Here is a 19,656-nt window from a genome sequence, read left to right on the forward strand (position 1 = left end):
ATTCAATCAAATATTGGCTAAAAGTACCAAATAAGACCCACTGAAGTGCCCAATCTGTATAAATGTTGGGAGAGCCATGTCCAACTAATGTGATGCTTCTTCTGGGCATGTACTGTGCTCAGCACAGGGGCATGCCAAGTTTAAATTGAAGCACTGGTTTTCAGGGGTTTTTATGTCTGTAAACAAACTCTATTTTTTTTTCAAGACCTCTTTATAATAACCTAATATTATCAAACTTGAAGCTAGAATTTACAGTTTTTTTTCTGAATGAGGGTGTGTAACTGGGAACAGCAAAGATAGGGCCTTATAACTCTCAGGATATCACTGTGTAGTTCCAAAGTACTTGCATCCTCCTGCTTCCTGTACATCTGTAGGTATCATTTGCTTGACTCTAATTTAGGGTGATGCAATCATAAAAGCTCTTAAAACAGGAGCATTCACTCCTTAGAGGGTGTTAATCCATCCTAAGTACCCTCTAAATTTTTTAGAGTTGTCATTCCAGGTGAGGTTTACCTTTGATCCATTTTGCCAAGGCTGTTCCAGGGTATTGTTAGTCAGCATCCCAGAGATAAAACTTTCAATTTGCAGTCTTCCAGAAGCCCAAGATTAACAGCTCCTAGCCACTCTACTCCTCTCCACCCTCCAAACCAATAGTGGTCTCTCCCCTGTCCTACACCAAGCCTCCACACTGGGTGCAGACAGAAGTTACATTTGTAATGCGATCCACCTCCTGAACATGTCCTACAGCCATGCTGTGACACGTGCACAGCTGCAGAGTGCTTTAAAAGTGGTTGATTGTGCGAAAAATTAACACTCATTTAATGAGGGATCAGTTGAAAGTGCTCTGCTTTGGAGTGTCTTGAGGAACTTTTGATCTTGATTCCCACCCCAAACCAACAGGCTGTTGGGTCAGGGGGGCACTTTTGGGACAGGTGGAGTTCTCTAACTCATGACACTTTTTATATAAGTCAGCACCCATGGAGAGCAGCCACTCTCAGGCACTTAAATACAATGAGACCCTAAGCATCTTAACTGCAATGAGACCCTGGAATTAGGGAAAGCATGCTTCCCTTAGGCCCAGGGTCCTGATACCTGGCTGCCTAGCTTAGCATATGGATGCCACAACTTAAGTGTAGCAAGCTGGGAAAAGCCACTCAAATGAGCATGAGAACTCAGAGATACCAGAGAGACCACAGCCAGTAGGCAGTTTGACAGGCAACAGGACTTAACACTGGTCAGTAGGGCTAGCGAGCTCCTGGAGGGAGGCTGGGATGGCTGGGCCAGGGGGGACCACGTGGGCTAGCATGAACCTCCTGAACCAGCACCCAGCTCAGGGATACCAGGGAGCCTGCAGCCAGCAGGCAGCTGGTGGGACCTCCTTATTTAATTAATAACCCTTAACCCCATCTGCCAGCTGTGAGAAAACCCAAACTGTGGGCATCCAAGGGTTTTGGGGAACATGAAGGCTCAATTTGTGGGGGAGGGCCTCAATGTGAGGGCTGAAGTTGAGGGGGAGAACCCACTTCCCTCTCCCCTCTGCCAAGAGAGCACAGCTGGCTATTGGCTGAGCATGCCTGACCAGTTGCACAGCCCCATGCTGGCCACTGGGGCTGGGGGCAGGAGGGTCTACTGTGGCCAGGGCCAAGGCATGTCTTGGCATCAACCTCCCTCAAGCATCCGGCCCAATCCCAATTGAGGGAAACACATGCAGCATTTTACAGTGTTATATTATTATACAGCCTGCTGACAGATTTTCATGGTGTATCATTAAGTTATAAATTGTCATGTAGCACAATTTCTTTTCTTTCTTGTAAAGGTTATGGGTGCGATTAGAAATATGTGGGGGAGGAGAAACCTCAGTAATAGAAGTAAGTAATCTTAGTGTTGAATTGTCATGACAATGAGTTTAACCTCAAAGAGGATTTAGTAAATGTGCACAGGCAGGGCAAATGTAATCATTAAAATTCAGCCTTTTACCTATTCAGTTAAGAACACAGGGATGCACGTAGAAAATTTCAGGCTTGGAGATTTCAGGGAAGATTGATAAATAATCATTCTTAGAACTCTTCATCATGGGCAACAGCAAGGTTCTGTACATTAGGTCATATGAAATGGTAAGTGATTCAAGTCAGTGCTGCTCATTGCTACTACAGACTGGAAATTTGAAGCATCAAAAGGCTATCCTTCACAGATAATGTTTTTGCTGAAATACAGATGCAGTTAGGAAGGATAGTTGCCATCTCCACTCGGAAGAGAGCCAAAAGTGAAAGGGGCAATAGAATCTTATTGGATGACAACTTTGGAAAGTTATTAGAAAATCAAAATATTATACAGTTTTTTGTTATTTTTATTACACTTGCCATCTCTTAGTAGTGACATGTCAGTGCCTGAATGCTATCTTGCTCTTGTATTGTTATGTTAAGTAATATCTGGATATGTGATAAAGGAAAATATTCCCAGGGGAGCTGTTGTTGGTAAACAGTGAAAGTTTATGTTGTTGCAAATGGGCATTGACTGTATCACCCTAGCACCTAGAGTGTTGAAGTGATAGTCTTATGCTTTTGGCACTTTCAGTCCTGGGGTCAAATCTCACTGACAACGTGCAATGACTATACGTAACAATTTTTAAACTTCTTCAGGGTTAATCTACACGAACATGTAAAAGTAAATACTTTTCTGTCTACCAGCATGAGTGCGTCCATCACAACAGACCACCAATTGCCTTAATTTGAGTCTCAGGTGACCTTTCTTTGTATATGCCTTAGTAGCTATGGTGCTAGTTATTCAAGGCATTAGGTCTTTCTTTCATATCATATGTTGAACCAAACTGCTTTGTTCAAAGGATTTTTTTATTACTTATTTGAACTGCATGCCTCTGAGTGTCAGATCAGTATTCCAGGATATTGCCAACCTTCAAATGCTGTAAATAGTTCAAGAGCATGTGGATGGGACCAGTTTCCAATCATGTGTCCCTTCACCTTACCCTCAATTAATGTTTGCTTATAAAAATACAAAAAGTGCACTAACATTATCCCGGTCAGGTACTTGTGGAAAGACAAATAGTTGCTCTACCACAGGAAGCTGGGTAATAATTTAAAAGGTGTCTCAATCACCATAGATGTACTTTGAAATGAAGTGTTGAATAAGCTATTGTTTGCTCTTCTATCAGAGTTTCTTTCCAAAGGATAAATGGCGGCTGCTTTTTAAGTACTGTGGAATTCATTTGCGGAACATGTTCATTCATTTCTGCTGGAATGGTACTTTGTCACGCCTGGGTTTGCTGTTCAAGTGAACAGTTTGAGCCAATGTTACCGTTCAACCATGATTTTTACATAACTCGAGAATTCATAGGGTACCTATACATATTTTCTGTAATCCTACATTCTTTTCCATTTCTACAGAAGATGCAGGCTCACAGATCCATCTGCCTCAACAAACAGATATGGCAGCTCAAGTTGCCTCAGGAATGGCTTACCTCGAATCCCAGAACTATATCCACCGGGATCTGGCAGCCAGGAATGTCCTTGTTGGGGAACACAATGTTTACAAAGTGGCAGATTTTGGCCTTGCCAGAGTTTTTAAGGTGAGCCTGAATGGGTTGGTTTGTTTGCTCTCTTATGAAGTACTGAGGAGCAGCTTGCTGCTTCTCCTGCAGTAGCCTGGCTGTAGTGGCTAAGCGTGGCAGGTAGAGACAGGAATGGAACCAGGATGTTGCCCCTTCATTTCCTATTCATCTGCCAGGCAGGGAAAGCAGGAGACAAGAGTAGCTGTTCCTCCTTCTCCATGCTCTTTCCCAAATCCAGGCAGCATCTGGCTTTACATTCCTTAACTTCTTCTATGGGTGTGTAGATGGTGTCATAACTGAGCCCTCCACAATTATAAAGTGGTACTGTGTGAGCCCTTAGATCATCTTTGACACTTGACCTTTGCTTTTTTTCGGTGTTTAAGAATATTGCAGATAGTAACAGGGTGAACTTGGTGTCACTGTGGACAAAAGCATTGGAAGGATGGCTTTCCAGTTTAAAAGGAGTTTTCTTGCTTGTGTGAAAAATTGGATTCTATCTGAAAGAATTGGTTTATTATATCTTATGGGTTTCATGAAGTAATTTCCAGGTTTTCGGTTTTTTATTTTCATTGTTTTAAAGATTTGAATGGGGAAAAAACCTAACTTTTCTTGACAGTTGTTTTCCATACAAGGCACCAGGCCTGTAGAAGCTGAAACTGAGATTCGCAGTATAACACACTGAGCTGACTTAACATCAAGTTGATATTAAAAATGCTGTTGCTCAATTTTGACTCTACTGTGAATCTTTTAACCATTTTAATAATTAACATTCATTATGAAAATGAACTCTATTTACAATGGTATTTTCTCTTTTGGCTGTTAGGATAATTGTTCAAGTATCCTGTTAAAGTTGGACCTTTAAAAAATGCTGTCAGAGAACACACAGTGTCTGTAGAATATTTTGTGTTGATTCAGGTTCCAGACTAATATTTAGGCCCATGCAAATTCCTCCAGGCAGCAACTAGTTGTGTCCTAGTAAAACATAAAAAAATAGATTAACTAGCATAATAAAAACATAGTTTGTTTGTGTATGAAAACTAAAATAGCAATCCTAAATACAAGGCATAATAGTATAGTGTAGAACATTACTGCAAGACAAAAATATATTCAACAGTGGTGGATATCCTTCATCTTATTCATTTAAATTTTGCTTAATTTGTACATACATTTGCATGTTAAACTTTGAGTGAGATTAAACCATGGGTGAGATGCCCTTGAAACCACCAGTGAATGAAGAAATAAAGACTGTTCTTTGAAAATAGTGGTAAAGTAACATATTTTTCCAGAGGCAGCTGCAGTAGCTGGGTAGAAAATGCTGTGGCTGCTTTGTTAACCCCCTTGCTGCAGGATGACACAGGTACTGCCAGATGAGCCAAACTGCTCATTCCTTTTTTCTCAAGCTGAGCTGGGTGGGCAGCCATCAGCACCTGCGGCGTCAACTGGGGGCCTCTGCCCTTGTACCCAGGGCTCAACTCTGCTATAGAGGCACCTGGTGAGTCAGTAGCAGCTTCTGTATCCAGAAGCTCTGCTGATGTAAAGACAAAATGTCTATAGCCAGCAGTTAGGGAGCCTCCATGCTCACCCCCCTATACTGCATATATAACATCACTTTAGCTTTACCCCAGCGGAAGCTCAGGCTGCAGAAGCTGCTTTTACCATATTTCCTTACTTAAAACATATATCTCAATTTCCAATAACTGATTTTTGGATAAAAGTTAAGTGTTGTATGTGAGAAAATATGGTAAAGAAGTTTCCTTTGTTTTTCTTATATCTGACATCTTTTTACATGAATTAATTAGGTGTGACTTTAAGAGAAATACATTCTTGTATCTCCCGCGAATGGCAAAATCCGTGAAGAAGGCACTGAGTTTATGAATGCAGTGCCCCCGGAGGCTGGGGGGGATGGGGGGGGGCGGCAAGGCTCTGGCGGCAGCAGCGGCAAGCAACGAGCTCCCGAGGAGCTCCTGTAGGTACATAAATTGTATTTAAAATGCGGGTTTGGCATTTTTGAATATTTGAAACCGCGAATGCCGAACCCGCAAATAGCAAGGGTTTCCTGTATATTAAATGACTCTGAATCTGTTTTCTGGTACTGGCGTCTGGTGAAGTGATAATTACCAGCATCAATGGCCCTTCAATGCTAGCAATAAATCACAGAAAGAAAGGTTTCTAAATGCATTGGCTCTTGCAGTTGCTGCCTTTATTTACTGAAGAGCAGATATGAAGCCAATAGTACCATGTGGTTTCTAGTGCCAGCAGGATGTTTCTGCTGCCACTTCTGATAGACTTTTGAAATGATTTGTGACAGATTCAGAATTCACAGTAGTAAGACATAATTAAGCACAAACCATTCTAATATTGTGTTATCACTGGAAATTACAAATAGCTTTGAAAGGCTTCTGATGAACAAAGATATATTTTCAGCTATAAGGCTGGATTCAGCAAAAGACTATAATCCCATTGAAGTCAAGTGGTTGTTAGAAGAGAGGCGGGTTTAATCACATGCTTGATTTCAGCATATGCTTAAGTGTTTTGCTGAACCAGATTCTAACTTGGGGTTTGCTTTGTATATAACAGGTTGGAAATGAAAATATATATGAGGCTAAACATGAAACAAAACTCCCAGTGAAATGGACTGCTCCTGAAGCAATCCGCTCCAGTAAGTTTACCATCAAGTCTGATGTGTGGTCATTTGGAATACTTCTATTTGAAATAATGACATATGGAAAAATGCCATATCCTGGTAAGTGGTTTTTTTAAAGAAAATTTTTAGTGATTTCTTGATTTTGTTTCGTTATTATTTTAACTGAAGTGCCTTGGTGACCCATATATAAATGGGTCAGACCTATATTAAGAACTGTTGGCCTTCTCAGGTCTGGTAGAAGCCTTCCAGAATCATTTTCAGCTATCCATAAATTGCCTTCCTGGGATCCATCTGCAGTTTGTGGCCTCCTGAGCCGGTTGGGCCATCAGTGTAATGAAGCCATAGCAGCATGTAAACCCATGCTTCCCCATCTATGTGGGTAAACAGGAGAGTCTAGTGTTGGGTACTGCACAGATTTGACAGGAAGAAGATACTGAAGAAAATAAAAGTTTTTTTTGCAGTAGCTCTGACTGAGCAGGTAAACAGAGGAGGGAGCCAACAAAAGAGAAGGACAAATAGCACATAGGGTAAAATAGCATTAATTACAAAGAGAGAACATTTCAATATTGGAATTGTCTACATCTCGAGTCCTGTAGGTGGCATCCAGAGAAATGCAGTTATGACCGGCACAAAGTACTAATACAGTGCTTAGTTGTCACCCTCATTTTGTCCTTGGTGAGGACAGCATAATGAAGAGCAGAAGCCAGAAAGGAGACAAAGGATATGTCTGCATGCCTTGTCTCTGTGGAACTTCTGGGTAGGGTTGCTGCCAACCCAAGTTTTGGGGTTTTTTAGCTGACAATATGCAAACTTTTCACTGGCATATGTTTTTGCTAGCATAATTTTACATAATGTAACTGTAACCCTTCTGCTAGGCCCTAGATGGCAGTTACAACTGGGTTCAAATTCAGGGGTTTAGCATTAAATTTGTAAATTTGGTTCAAGTAAGATCTTACTTGACTGCAGCAATGATTTTACACAGTGCTGCCTCCACCCAAAGGTCCCCTACTCACCCTATACACTGGTGTACCAACTACACCCTGCACCCACTCCTGCCAGCCCTGCTCCTCTCTGCATCCTGACACAAAACTCCAGCCACTGTCTGTACTCTCCTCGTGGTCCTACAGCTCCCTCCCAGTCAGAATGGCCCTCTCTCTGTTTAACCTGCTGCCTCAGACTGCCTGAGGTCATATGGTCCTGCTTACTTTCAAGGTGAGCAGTCATTACAGGCAGGCAATGGCTAGAACACAGTGGCAGCACATGGCTGGGGATGCAGGAGGACACTACACAGGCTCCCATGGGCCACAGATCCCTGACAGAGAGCTCCTTTCAGGGCACTGATCTGCACTCCTGCTTAGACACAGTGGCACTGCTCTGTCTATCAACACTTGCATCCACCTCAATCAAGCTCATGGTTTCTTTTTTTTTTAATGGATTTTATGGACAAATGTTTTTAGCTTTGTTTTTTATGAACTGTCTGTAAATGTAGACAGCTGGCAACCCTGTCCCAGGAAGTGTTGCATGATCCATCCACCTGCTCCTGTTCTGCATGCATCAAACCCAGAAATTAGGAGATGCAGCCACCTAGCAGATGTCCCTGCTGCTGCTCCTACATTCTGTCTCTGGTGTGTTCAATAGTAGTAGCAGGCAGTGCCATTAACCTCTCATTTCTATGGGAGCAGGAGTGTGCTTGAAAGTGGCACTCCATAGAGCACTGCAGAAGCAGTATAGACATATTAAAAGAAAAATGGGATTTCAACAAAATTATTTTCACCATCCACTCTATACCTACCTAGGCCTGGAACTTGTTCTACTCAACAGGACCTTTATTTCAGATGATTCCAGAATGCTAGTCTCTGCCTGTTTGCTAGGTTTATTTTAGTTGTCAATGGGTTTCTTTCTATGGAATAAGTAGTAAAGGAAACACCAGACTTGATGAAAATATGAAAATGCATTTAAATTACAGGTTGTTCTCTGCTTTCCTGAAAGCACACTCACATTTATGCTTACTGAGGTCATAATCTGAGCAAACTTTCACAACTGAAGATGGAAAACCCTGTGCCAAGTTCTTTATTCTAGCTAATAAATCTAATTAAAGTGTCCCCTCCCCACCCATCCCCACTCCACCCCAGAGAACATGTATAGATGCCCCTTGGTTCTAGGTCTTCCTGGGACTCCACATCTCTTACTTTTCAAAAGAGTGCCCTAACCAGAGGGCTATAAAGTAGAGAGTAGGGGTGTGTGAAGTGGGCTGCATTCGATTCAGATTCAGCCCAATTCAGGGCACAGAGATTCAATTAGCTGATTTGGACCACTGTCCCAATTTGATTTGGCTGGATCTAAAGATTCAATTCTGATTTGGAGAATCAGCAATTCAGCCATAGACACAGCTTTAAATATTTTTTCTACATACCTCAAGGTACTAGGCACAACTTGTGAATACTGAGATGGTGGGGTGGATGGAATGTCCCACAGGAATGTGGGGCGGGGGGCATGCCTCGTGTGCTCGGCGGTAGTGCCAGAAGTGGGCTGGAAGTACTTCTGTCTACTTCTGGGTCTGCCGCCGAGTGCACAGGGGACCACCCCTGCACCTCCTGGCTCAGCCACCCCAGACCCAGGAGGCAACAGTTACCGAGCTGTGGGGTGGGGAGGGGGGGCTCCCCCAGACTCTCTGCGGCATACCCAGAAGTGGACTGGAAGTGCTTCTGGTCCACCTCCGGGGCCACTGCTGAGCATGCTGGGGACTCCCATGCTCCTGTGGGACGCTCCATCCATCCCACCATCTCAACATTCATGAGCTGCCTGGTACCTTGTGGTATGTAGAAGAAAACATATAAAGCTGTGTCTATGTCCAAATCAGCAAACCTCTCCAAATCAAATCGGAGGCTTCTGATTCGACTCAGAGAGATTAATGGGTCTCCTGATCCAATTCAGATTCAGAGATTCAGTCACTGAATTGGGTCATTCTTTATGTTCCTGGTAAAGCTGGGCTACTAAGTAGCCAAGAATGCAAGAGTCCTGGAACTAGAAGTAGCAAGAAGCAATATGGAGCTTGAGTCTATGGTGTGGTGGGGAGGGCACTTTGCTGAAAGAAGAGAGTCCAGACTGTCTGGCCCGTTCATGCATTTTACATGAGACTAGGGGATGGCAACAAAGAGCCCATGGGCAAAGGGAAGTCTTTGCCTGTGTTCCACTGCTGCTGGGGGCTTTCCGCAGGAGATTTGTGGAATGTAAGTTAAGCATTCATAAAGGGAGCTAAATTCTAATAAATGTTATCTACCTTTTAAAAATATTATTGCAGGTCTGATGGGATATCAGGTAGTCCAGAAACTGGATGAAGGATATAGACTCCCTAAGCCAAACAACTGCCCACAACAACTTTACAACATTATGCAGAAGTGCTGGAATGCAGAGCCTAAAGAACGGCCCACGTTTGAAACATTGCACTGGCAACTAGAGGATTATATTGAACTGGACTCTGCATCCTATACTGATGCGAGTGATTTTGTAAAATGAACTCTTTAGCAAAGACTGAGTAAAATGCAATGATTACTTCAATGAACATGACAAAGTATAAGTGAAATCAATTTATCCTTCAAATATGAGGGAGGAGAAGTTAAATTATTAGATGAAACAAGAATGTTATATATTTTCAAGTCTGGGCTAATGCTCTGGAACACTTCATATTTGAATACCAGGAATTATCTTGCAATATTAAGCAAAATGAAACTAAGAGCCTTTTGGGGCTTTGTAAAATAAATGATCTTCCTTTATTTTTACATAACAAATCAAAAGAATGAACAAGTGACATAATGTTGTTGCTTAATAAGCATTAGAGTTTTTTACTGTTTACTTATTACAGTAGGCATTTGTTATTCCCTTGATCGTTGAATCCCATTGGTTTGCTCTTATGAAGAAATTTGGTTACTATGTTGCACAGCAGGACCTGTGCTTTGAGCTATCTTTTTTTTTTTTTTTTTTAAATGATCTGTGACTATTATAATGGCAAATCCACAGTACATATCTTGATTGGACTTGGAAGGCACATGACTTTCCTGTAAAGGCAAATGAAACTGATATTACGAAACAGAAATAAAGTATCTCTTATTTTGCAGAAGCAAATGGGATTTTCATGCACCTATCATGCCTTTCTTATAAAAATAATTGCAATTATCATTAGATTCTTAATGTTGTGTCATACAATGTTATAAAGTCAACACACTTTTATTGTTCATTGAAGAGCATACAGGCATTTTCTAATTCATAAATGCATTGATGCCTACACAGTCAGATGGGCGGCAAACTGGCTTGGTGGTTGTACCCACAGAGTGGTGGTGGACGGGTCGTTTTTGACCTGGAGAGATGTGGGCAGTGGAGTTCCCCAGGGCTCGATCCTTGGGCCTGTGCTATCCAACATCTTTGTCAGTGACTTGGAGGTGGGCGTGGAAAGCATGCTGTCCAAATTCACTGATGACACAAAGATGTGGGGAGAAGTGGGCACACTGGAGGGGAGGGACAGGATCCAACTAGAACTAGACAGGTTACAGAGGTGAGCAGATGAGAATAGAATGGAATTCAATGCAGACAAGTGTAAGGTGCTGCATCAAAGGGAGAAAGAACCTGCAACATACTTATAAGCTGGGGAACACCCTTCTCAACAACACGGTTGCAGAAAGGGATCTTGGAGTCATTGTTGACTCCAGGATGGACATGAGCTGCCAATGTGAGGAAGCAGTCAGTAGGGCTAACTGCATCTTGTCGTACATCTACGTATGCATCACTATCAGGTCCAGGGAGGTGATCCTTCCCCTCTATGTGGAACTGGTCAGGCCACAGTTGGAGTACTGCATTCAGTTCTGGGAGCTGCACTTCAGGAGGGATGTGGACAGCATCGAGAGGGTCCAGAGGAAGGTCACTCGCATTGTCAGGGCACAGCAGGCCAGGACCTATGAAGATAGACTGAAGGGCCTGAATCTATTCAGCCTTCACAAGAGAAGGCTCAGAGGGGATCTGGTGGCTGTCTATAAACTCACCAGGGGGGACCAGCAGAAAATAGGTGAGGCTCTGTTCCCCCAGGCACCACCTGGGATAACAAGGAATAATGGCCACAAATTGATTGAGAGCAGGTTCAGGCTTGATATCAGGAGGCATTACTTTATGGTTAGAGCTGCCAGGCTCTGGAATGGGCTCCCAAGGGAGGTGGTGCTCTCCCCTACTTTGGGGGTCTTCAAGAGGAGGTTGGACAGATATCTGGCTGGGGTATAATGATCCCAGCACTCGTTCCTGCCCTGGGCAGTGGGTTGGACTTGTTGATCTATTTAGGTCCCTTCTGACCCTAGAAACTATGAAACTATGAAATTTTAAAGAAACATGAAGTTGTGAAGATTGTTTTAAATTAAATGAGTATGGTCTTAACATTTTGGAAGGAGGCAACAAAGTGCCTCCTGATGAGCTTACTCATCTGATAGCCATAGGCCAAGTATCAGCCTAAGAATTTTACAGCAGTCTGCAAAATGGTTATATTGCATGCTTACCTTATATTCAAGTATATCTTCCTGCTTTCATAAAGCATGGAATGAGGTTATGGGCTGTTTGTTTTGCTACAGGAGAAATGCAGCCCAGTTTTAAGTTATTGACATTTAAAGCATTGTTTTACAGTTCTCCTGATCAGCCAGTGCTCTGAATTGTGCCAGACCTTGAAGGTTGTATGTACACGATAATGAAGTGCTTGCTTTTCCTCCTTTCAGAATGCATTATTGGTGAATTATTATTTACCTAACTATACTATAGTCTCAACTGTTAGTGAGACTGTAACAGGGGCACCATCTGGATGGTTGCAAGTCCCTAGAGGCCACCAAAATTCTCCTTTTTCCCTGTTCACTGTGGGAATGGTCTCTCTTTCACTTTCCTGCCATGTCTTGATGTCCCTTATGGTAATAAAGGGGAGGTGTGCCGAGCTTCCCAGGCTTGTTCTTGCTTCAAGGAGCACCTGGAGGTGTGGGTCCCTTGCTTTAATGGCTAATGGCATGGCTCCATACTTCCCTATACACCGTGTCCTATGCCTTGCAGACTTTGAATCTCCAATGAGACTTTTTGTTGGGGTTTTAGCCTTCCTTGCTTCTGCCCCTCTACTTTGGTTGATCCCACACCCCAGGTCCACTGCTCTAGGCATGGCTTCTGGGCCCCAGCCCCAGCCCTCGCTCTGCCTTGAACCTGTCCCAGCAGGGCTCAAGAGAAGCGCATACCCCTGGGATGTTACTGGGTCATCTGAAAACCACTCCTCATAATCTACCCCAAACCACCGGTTTAAATTGCAACATGAACATTAATCCCCTAGGCTACAGCATAAGAAGAAAATGAAGGCTGTATGCAAGCATCTCTTTCTGTCTCTGGGTCACTCTTTCTTGTTCCCCAGCCTGCAGAGCTGCTTTCTTCCTGTTCCACAACTCTCAGGGCTGTTCCCCCACTGGCTCAACCCCAGGGCTTATATAGCTCTGGCCTAAATCCTCTCCTAGTCATGTGATGCCCCAGTCAGCTGACCTGACTACAGGGCTGTTTTTAACCCCTGCTCTTCCAGCTGGCTGTGCTCTAAAAACTCTGCCCTGACAGGGGCTGTACCACTTTCTAGTAACAGGGCCAGGAGTCCCTGTTACAGTGACACAGTGTCTAGGCTCAAAAAGGTGTCCTACTATTTTCTCTTTGACTCTACTAGGAAAGTCCAAAAGTTACATAAATAAATGGAAGGATTTATTAATCTGCATCTCTTCTTGCTTCTTGTCTTCTGTTTCCTTTTCTTTTACTCCCACATCAAGCACATTCATGCCTTCACACCACCCACTTTTTATCTTATTTCTTATTCCTTTTTATTAACAGGTTTTCTTCTTTCATATGCACTCCATTATTTGTCATCTACTAAGAACCATCCCTCACCTAACCACTTATTATAAAGTTTCTTCTCTCCTATTGTTCTCTTTTTTCTGTCCAGTATCTTTCTGTATTCTTATTTCTCTGTCCTCCTTGGCTAGCACATACACTGCATTTTCTTCCACTGTCCTCCACAGTTCAATTACTTTACTGCCACAACATCTTTGTGATGTTGAAAAGTATTACATTCCCACAGAAGAAAGAAAAGGTTAAATGATTTAGTTAAAGATGCAGTGAAACTCAGTGTTGGTATAGAACTCAATTCAAGAGTCCCAGGCATGGTTTCATGCTGTTATGCTTTCCCTCTTTTTAACAAAAGCTTACACTGACTTCTCAGTAGAGTAACAAACTCTGTTACTGGTTAATGGCCAGCAGCCTGATGGAATTTATGATGACCATAAAACTATCAGCCTGTGTGTCAATCCTCTAGTCATAAACTGGGTCTGGTGCCCTTACAACATGAGTTGAAGAGGTCTGCCAAACTAGCCATGCACAACAAGACTATGAATAACCTATTATTTTTCTATGAAAAATATCACTGCCACGAGTTGCCAGTCTTGATGATCAGGTTATATTTTGAAAAAGATTTCACACTTCAAAAAATTGTAAACATTTTAAACAAAAGTTCAGTTTTCCTTGACACTTTATCAGAAGGGAAAGTAGCCAAGAACTTTACAGGGTTGGTGTGATTAAAAACAAGAAGTACATTTAAGAACCTCAGAATTTTAGATAGCATGTAAAGTAGGTAAATATTACTGACTATGACAGAAAGGTCATGAGTACCCTGTAGCAAGGGGAGTACTGAATCAGAAGAAAATCTAAAGCAAGAAATTAGCAAAAAATTCAAAATCAGATCAGAATGGTCAGTACATTTTATGCTGAAGTGGGTGCAGTTCTTTCCTATGCATAATTACTTCACTTAAAGTCAGTTTCAATGAATAGCTTTATATTTTGTTGGAAAGCGGAGAATTTATCTGTAGGAAATATTCCTGTATCAACACATTGTAAAGTATGCATTTATAAATCAGTTATTTCCTCCTCCCTTCAAAGTGAATGCTATAAAATCTCTCTTTGACACCATAATTCATTTTTTTCCTAAAATGAGAATGTAACTGCTATATATTTCTGGGCCAAATCAATTCTTTTATTTTCAAAATATCTATTTGAAATATTTATTTTGTGTGGTCTTATTTAAATGTAGTTTAAATACTTTGTAAACCTGTGATTTGCCTAGGCATCTAAAGATTGTAGTGCACCAGCTGCACTAACTGACACAGAAGATTTTGAAGGTATATGGACACAGAAATTTGTGCAGGTTTTCAAGATTGTACATACTTAAAAAGCTGATGTTCAGGAACTGAGACATCATGCATGGTGCAATAACCTTGAAAGAACAGAACTATGAATTCTACAATACATAGCTGTCTCGGACGGCCAGAGCCGACTCGAGGTGATTTAGAAATTGCTCGTTCGTTAGGGCGGGCTGGTGAATGGAGAGGCAGACAAGGTTTAATGGTTGCAAAAACTTTTACTTACGCCGCTTGTAGTTGCGACGCAGATGGTCCGGTCGTCTGAACAACTATGTGAGTTGTTCCAGCTAGCGAGGCCCAAGCCAGTTAATCCGTCCGCAATTTAAGCCGGCGGGAAAAGGGTACGTCTGGGATTGCGCTCGGCGACGGGAAGAAGGATCGATAGGTAATCAGTCTATCGATCAGCTAGCCACAAGTCAGATCTCTTTAGAGGCACTCTGCAGCGTGCTCAAAGTTCTTCGACTTGGGCAGAAGTCACACGAAATTTTAAACGGCTAGCAAGCCAATTACTAGCCGCCACGTAGGAATAATTTAGAACTAGCCAATAGCGGGACACAAATTTGCATTCGAATAGCGGGAACTCTTTGCACCGTGCATTTCTGTGCTGCAAAGAAGAAATGCACCCTGCAAATTGGCGGGAACTCTCTTGCACCAAGGTTCTTCTGTGCAGTAAAAACCCTCGCTGTGCAAGAGGCTCTCATGTGGCAAGAAAATTCCATCGTGCCGAGGCACCAAAATCACTGGGTTGTGACAATAGCTACCTATCTGAACTTGATGTGGTGAGGGTTGTACTGCATAGATTATACATCCACCACATGATAAGCAACAATGATTTTGTGTTGTCTTGATTTCCATCAGGTAGAACACTGAGTTCAGACTGTTTTTAAGCCTGAGGATTCATTTCTTACACAAAGTCATATGGACCAGGCATCTTGCATCCTTTAACTGCTTCTTTGGGAGGTAGAATCTTAAACCACAAAGTAGAATCTGGATTCAGGTCAAGCTTCAGCAAAATTTGGGGATGTTCACACTCTTATTTTTTTTCCAGAGCTATTCATTTAGAAAGATTTAGAAAGTTCTGTATCTTTAACATCAGACTCAGTCACTCTCCTTCAAGTTGAATAGTTTCTTAGCGTATAAAAATGTCCTGTCAAAATCAAAGGAGGATGGTGGGATTCAACATAAGAACGGCAAAGAACTGGCAATAAGATGAAAGTGCCTGCATATGAATGGGTTTTTTCTTGGCAGCCTTGTACCTTATGTATTTTTATTTGGCTTGGGTATCATGGTCACAGAATACCAACATTCTAATTTTTCTCCATTTCTAATTTTGGTTCTACTGCAAAATCAAGCCCCAAACAAAGCAGAGAAAATATAGAGCAATGTAGAATATTGAAGATTTTTTTTCATTCTTTCTTAATATAAGCATGTAGCTGATCAGCCTGTGTGGCGATCAGACTTTGGTACAGTTCAAACTTGCTGGGCTGTAGTGCCATATCAGTCGTTGCTAAAATGTTTCTATCAGATGGCTTCCTTAATCCAATCCATTTCATAATAATTCTATTGATATGACAGAGAACAATTATAGTCAAAGCTCTTTTGTGGTTGGTTTAAATTAAACACCAAGGTTATGGTTTCCAGTTATAGGGCACACTGAAACGAGTTTAACTTATTGCACTTGATTCTCGAGGCCTATTCTATTCAAGGTTCTGCCAAAACAATCTATTGCACTTGTTTTTACTTGATGGATCATGGAAGGAAAATAATGGATTCAGTTATGAGAAGCAGTAATAGATTTTTTTGAACTGACATAAATGTCTATGTTTAGATAGAAGCAAGGGATCAGGAAGAGATAAGTTGAATTTTTCTACAATAGATGAGCTCTTGTAAAATTCACATCACATAAATTGTACTGAGACCTCTCTTTATGTAATGTTTTATTTATGTAATTCAGTTATTTTTTAAAACTAAATCATTTTAGGTGCTCCTTCAGAAGATCGTTTTGACATAAGCTTAAAAGTTTCAAGTCAGATAAGAAGAATCCTCAATTCTGCTAAACCCTCTATTCTTTAAAAAGCTATGAAGCAACACCATTACCTTAATAATTATGGAGGCTTCAGACTATTTCTGATTCTTGCCAAAAAGTCTTTGCATAGTTCACCTGTATTCTAGAACATGTATAGGACATTTCTAAAGGTCTGATACTACCTTATGCAAGTGAAGGCTGAACTCATATAGAACTCTGCGGTTCACGGTTGTATCAAAAGTATATTGTGTACACAGCAGAAACATGCCATAGAACAATACAGAATTATTTTACCAACTTTTACTTCCTTATTTCTCTATCCATTATACTGAATCTGTTTTACTATGGAATGTATCAAATTTATTAACATGCAGAAAATTTTTCATGTCTCATATTGATCCAAAGAGCCAAGAAGAACCAAGAACCAAGGAGAGAACCAAGGAGAAAATATCAAAGACTCATATGTACCTGCAGGAAGCAAACATATATAGCCTTCTGGAGCTCAGCAACAAAACTGTTGAATGTACCTGCAAGAATACATTACCCAGTTCAGTCTCTGAAAGATGTTCAATTACAGCAGGGTGGGCAGTTATTTTGGGTAGAGGGCCACTTAACAAGTTTTGATGAGCTGTCAAGGGCTGCATGGTTAGCGCTGCCCCTTGACAGTTGCCCCACTCCCGGTCACCGTCTTGGGACTAGAAGTCTCACTCCTAGCTCCTGACCTTCGCCCCTGGAAGTCCTTCCTCTTGACCCGCCCCAGAAATACTCCTTCTTGAAGGAGAGGGGCGCTTGCCATCTTAGAACCAGAAAAAAAAAACAAATCATACAGTAAAGGCCAAGCACCTACAATAACGTATTTTAATTTTATTACAAAAAATATTTTTTCATGATTCATGTTTGTGTACTATATATAGAGGGGATTCCATAATAACTCAAAAATACATTCTTGGTCTTGCATATTGTGGGGGTGTTTGGTTGTGTGTGTGTGTATGGTGGGGTGTATATGTGTGTGTGTGTGTCTGGTAGGGCATAGGAGTGGGGGGTTTGAGAGGTATGGCTGTGTGTGTGGGGGGCATAGGGTATGTTGGGAGTTGTGTATATGTGGGGAGTTGTTGGGGAAGGGTATGGGTGTGTGGCATTTGTTGGGTGTGAGGGAGGGTGAGGCATGTGCCCCTCCTCCCCCCCCCCCCATGGCACAGCAGCAGCAGGCTAGGGCACTCAGGGTGCTTGTGTTGGCACAGGCTCTGGTGCCCAGCAGGATGTAGTTCCAGCCAGTGCTGCACAGCATGAGAGGCACAGCCTCCACTGGGCAGTCTCTGTCACTGGTGCTCCCCACCACGCATGCACAGGGAAACCCCATGCACTGGAGCTGGCTGCCTTCCCTGCCAGGGCTACACAGCATGGGGGGGAAGCCCCAGGAGCCTTCCTCTGGGAATGAGGAAGGCACCCAGATCCAGTACCTGAAGCTTCCCTTCTGGTGTGTGTAGAGCTGGCAGTGATGAGCTATATGAAAGTGGACTGGTTTGGTAACCCCCATCCTGCTAAGGTGGTGAAGTGGTATGGTGGTGGGGAGCACCATGAGGTCTGCTAAGGGGGGAGGAGCAGGCATGATGAGCTCCAGGAGCCGGGGGGACACTGGGGGACAGGGACTGCCCTTATCCAGGACCTGTTGGATGTAGCCAATAGCAGTATTCTACAGGGTGCCCTTGACTTCCTGTACTAAGCAGCAGGACACACACAGTGTGGGCAGCTCTGCATGCAGAGCCAGTGCAGAGGAATCTGCCCATCCCTGCCTGGGATAGCAAGGACATCCCTGATATGGATGATGCTGGCCAGGCCAATCCTTTTGTGCACTCATGGTATCTGTGTCGTTGGCACCACCAACTGAGGGTTTTTCAGCAGGGGCTTGGCTAGGATATCTGCACACTGAACAACCATGTGTAGGGACCTGCAGGCAGAGACCAGCCTCCAGGCCCTGAGGAGGTTCTGGTAGAACTCCAGCTGCCTGTTAAGGCCTCGTATGGGGATGCCTTCCAGGTAGAATAGCTGCTGGAGCCCTTGAAGGTGGTGGAGGAATGTATGTCCTATTGGGCACCTTGTCACTTGGTTACTGGCACCATAAAGGAGCCTCTGGAGGACCTGAAGGCAGAAGGTGTGGACCTGACTGTGGAGGTAGACCAGGTGATGGTCCCTTCACACAAAAGGAGCCTCAGGACACCTGCAGAGACCCAGTGCCCATCTCTGGAAGTGAGCCAGAAGCTCAGTGGCCATGGGAGCCCAGGTGGCTGGAGACTGCAGGGAGCAGACATGGGAAATAGGAATCGGCACAGTGCTGATGCTGTCTCTGCCCCAGCTCTGATCCCTGCCCAGCTACTGCTCCCAGGTGTGATACCTGATTGTAAGACAAGGCTTTGTTTTCTCCATGATGAATGGGAGAAAAATTCATCTTGAAATCAAGTAAAGATGGTAAATTGTTTAATAGTCCTTTGCTAAGATTATCACATTACGATTAAGCTTCCACTTGAGAGAGCAGAACCTTTAGTTTTGTAGTGAGGTACAGAGTGTTTATTAAACAGCAACAACAATAAAAAGTAGGACCCTTGATGATGATTGTAAAGCTTGTTTTGCAGAAATAAAAAGAAAAGGGAGAAATAAAAAAGTATCGTATCATAATGCTAAGAGTGTCTATGTCTGTTTGTGGGTAGGAGGGAATAAGAATTTAGGCCTGACAGAAAAACACTACTCATGCTGAAGGAGGCACTGGAGAAGTCTGTGGCATTATCTTCTCAGGAAAAACAAGAAAATATTGCATTATATATTTATTTTTGGTCATTACTTTGAAAAGAGCATCTGAACATGTCTATTCTGTCTATATGCCTATGTACTATATAATTAGGCATGGCAGAATTTGATTTTTTTTAATACTTTCAATGGATAATATTAATGTTTATTTTTAAGCATTCATTTATAGTTTCATAGTTTCATAGTTTCTAGGGTCAGAAGGGACCTGGGCAGATCATCTAGTCCGACCCCCTGCCATGACAGGAAAGAGTACTGGGGTCAAACGACCCCAGCAAGATGGTCATCTAACCTCCTCTTAAAAACCCCCAGGGTGGGAGCCTGCACCACCTCACTTGGAAGCTGGTTCCAGACCCTAGCCGCCCTGACCGTGAAGTAGCGCCTCCTG

At 42.7% G+C, this 19,656-nt stretch overlaps 1 protein-coding gene across 2 annotated transcripts in view; it reads left to right on the top strand.

Annotated features, from left to right (window-relative positions):
• FRK (fyn related Src family tyrosine kinase) overlaps positions 1-19,434 on the top strand; it is a 97,926-nt gene extending 78,492 nt beyond the window's left edge. The window contains exons 6-8 of one of the 2 annotated variants that reach the window (XM_025207054.1): positions 3,402-3,583; positions 6,143-6,308; positions 16,875-19,434. In XM_025207054.1, coding sequence (XP_025062839.1) covers positions 3,402-3,583; positions 6,143-6,308; positions 16,875-16,960 — 434 coding nt within the window. In that variant the 3' untranslated portion in view covers positions 16,961-19,434. Of the gene's footprint in view, positions 1-3,401; positions 3,584-6,142; positions 6,309-9,510; positions 10,635-16,874 lie in introns of those variants that run through there. The other variant, XM_006026172.3, reaches the window with a different exon arrangement.
• Positions 19,435-19,656: the final 222 nt, after the last annotated feature.

The sequence above is a fragment of the Alligator sinensis genome, unplaced genomic scaffold, assembly GCF_000455745.1.
Source record: "Alligator sinensis unplaced genomic scaffold, ASM45574v1 scaffold38_1, whole genome shotgun sequence".
In the NCBI taxonomy this organism is placed as follows: Eukaryota; Metazoa; Chordata; order Crocodylia; family Alligatoridae; genus Alligator; species Alligator sinensis.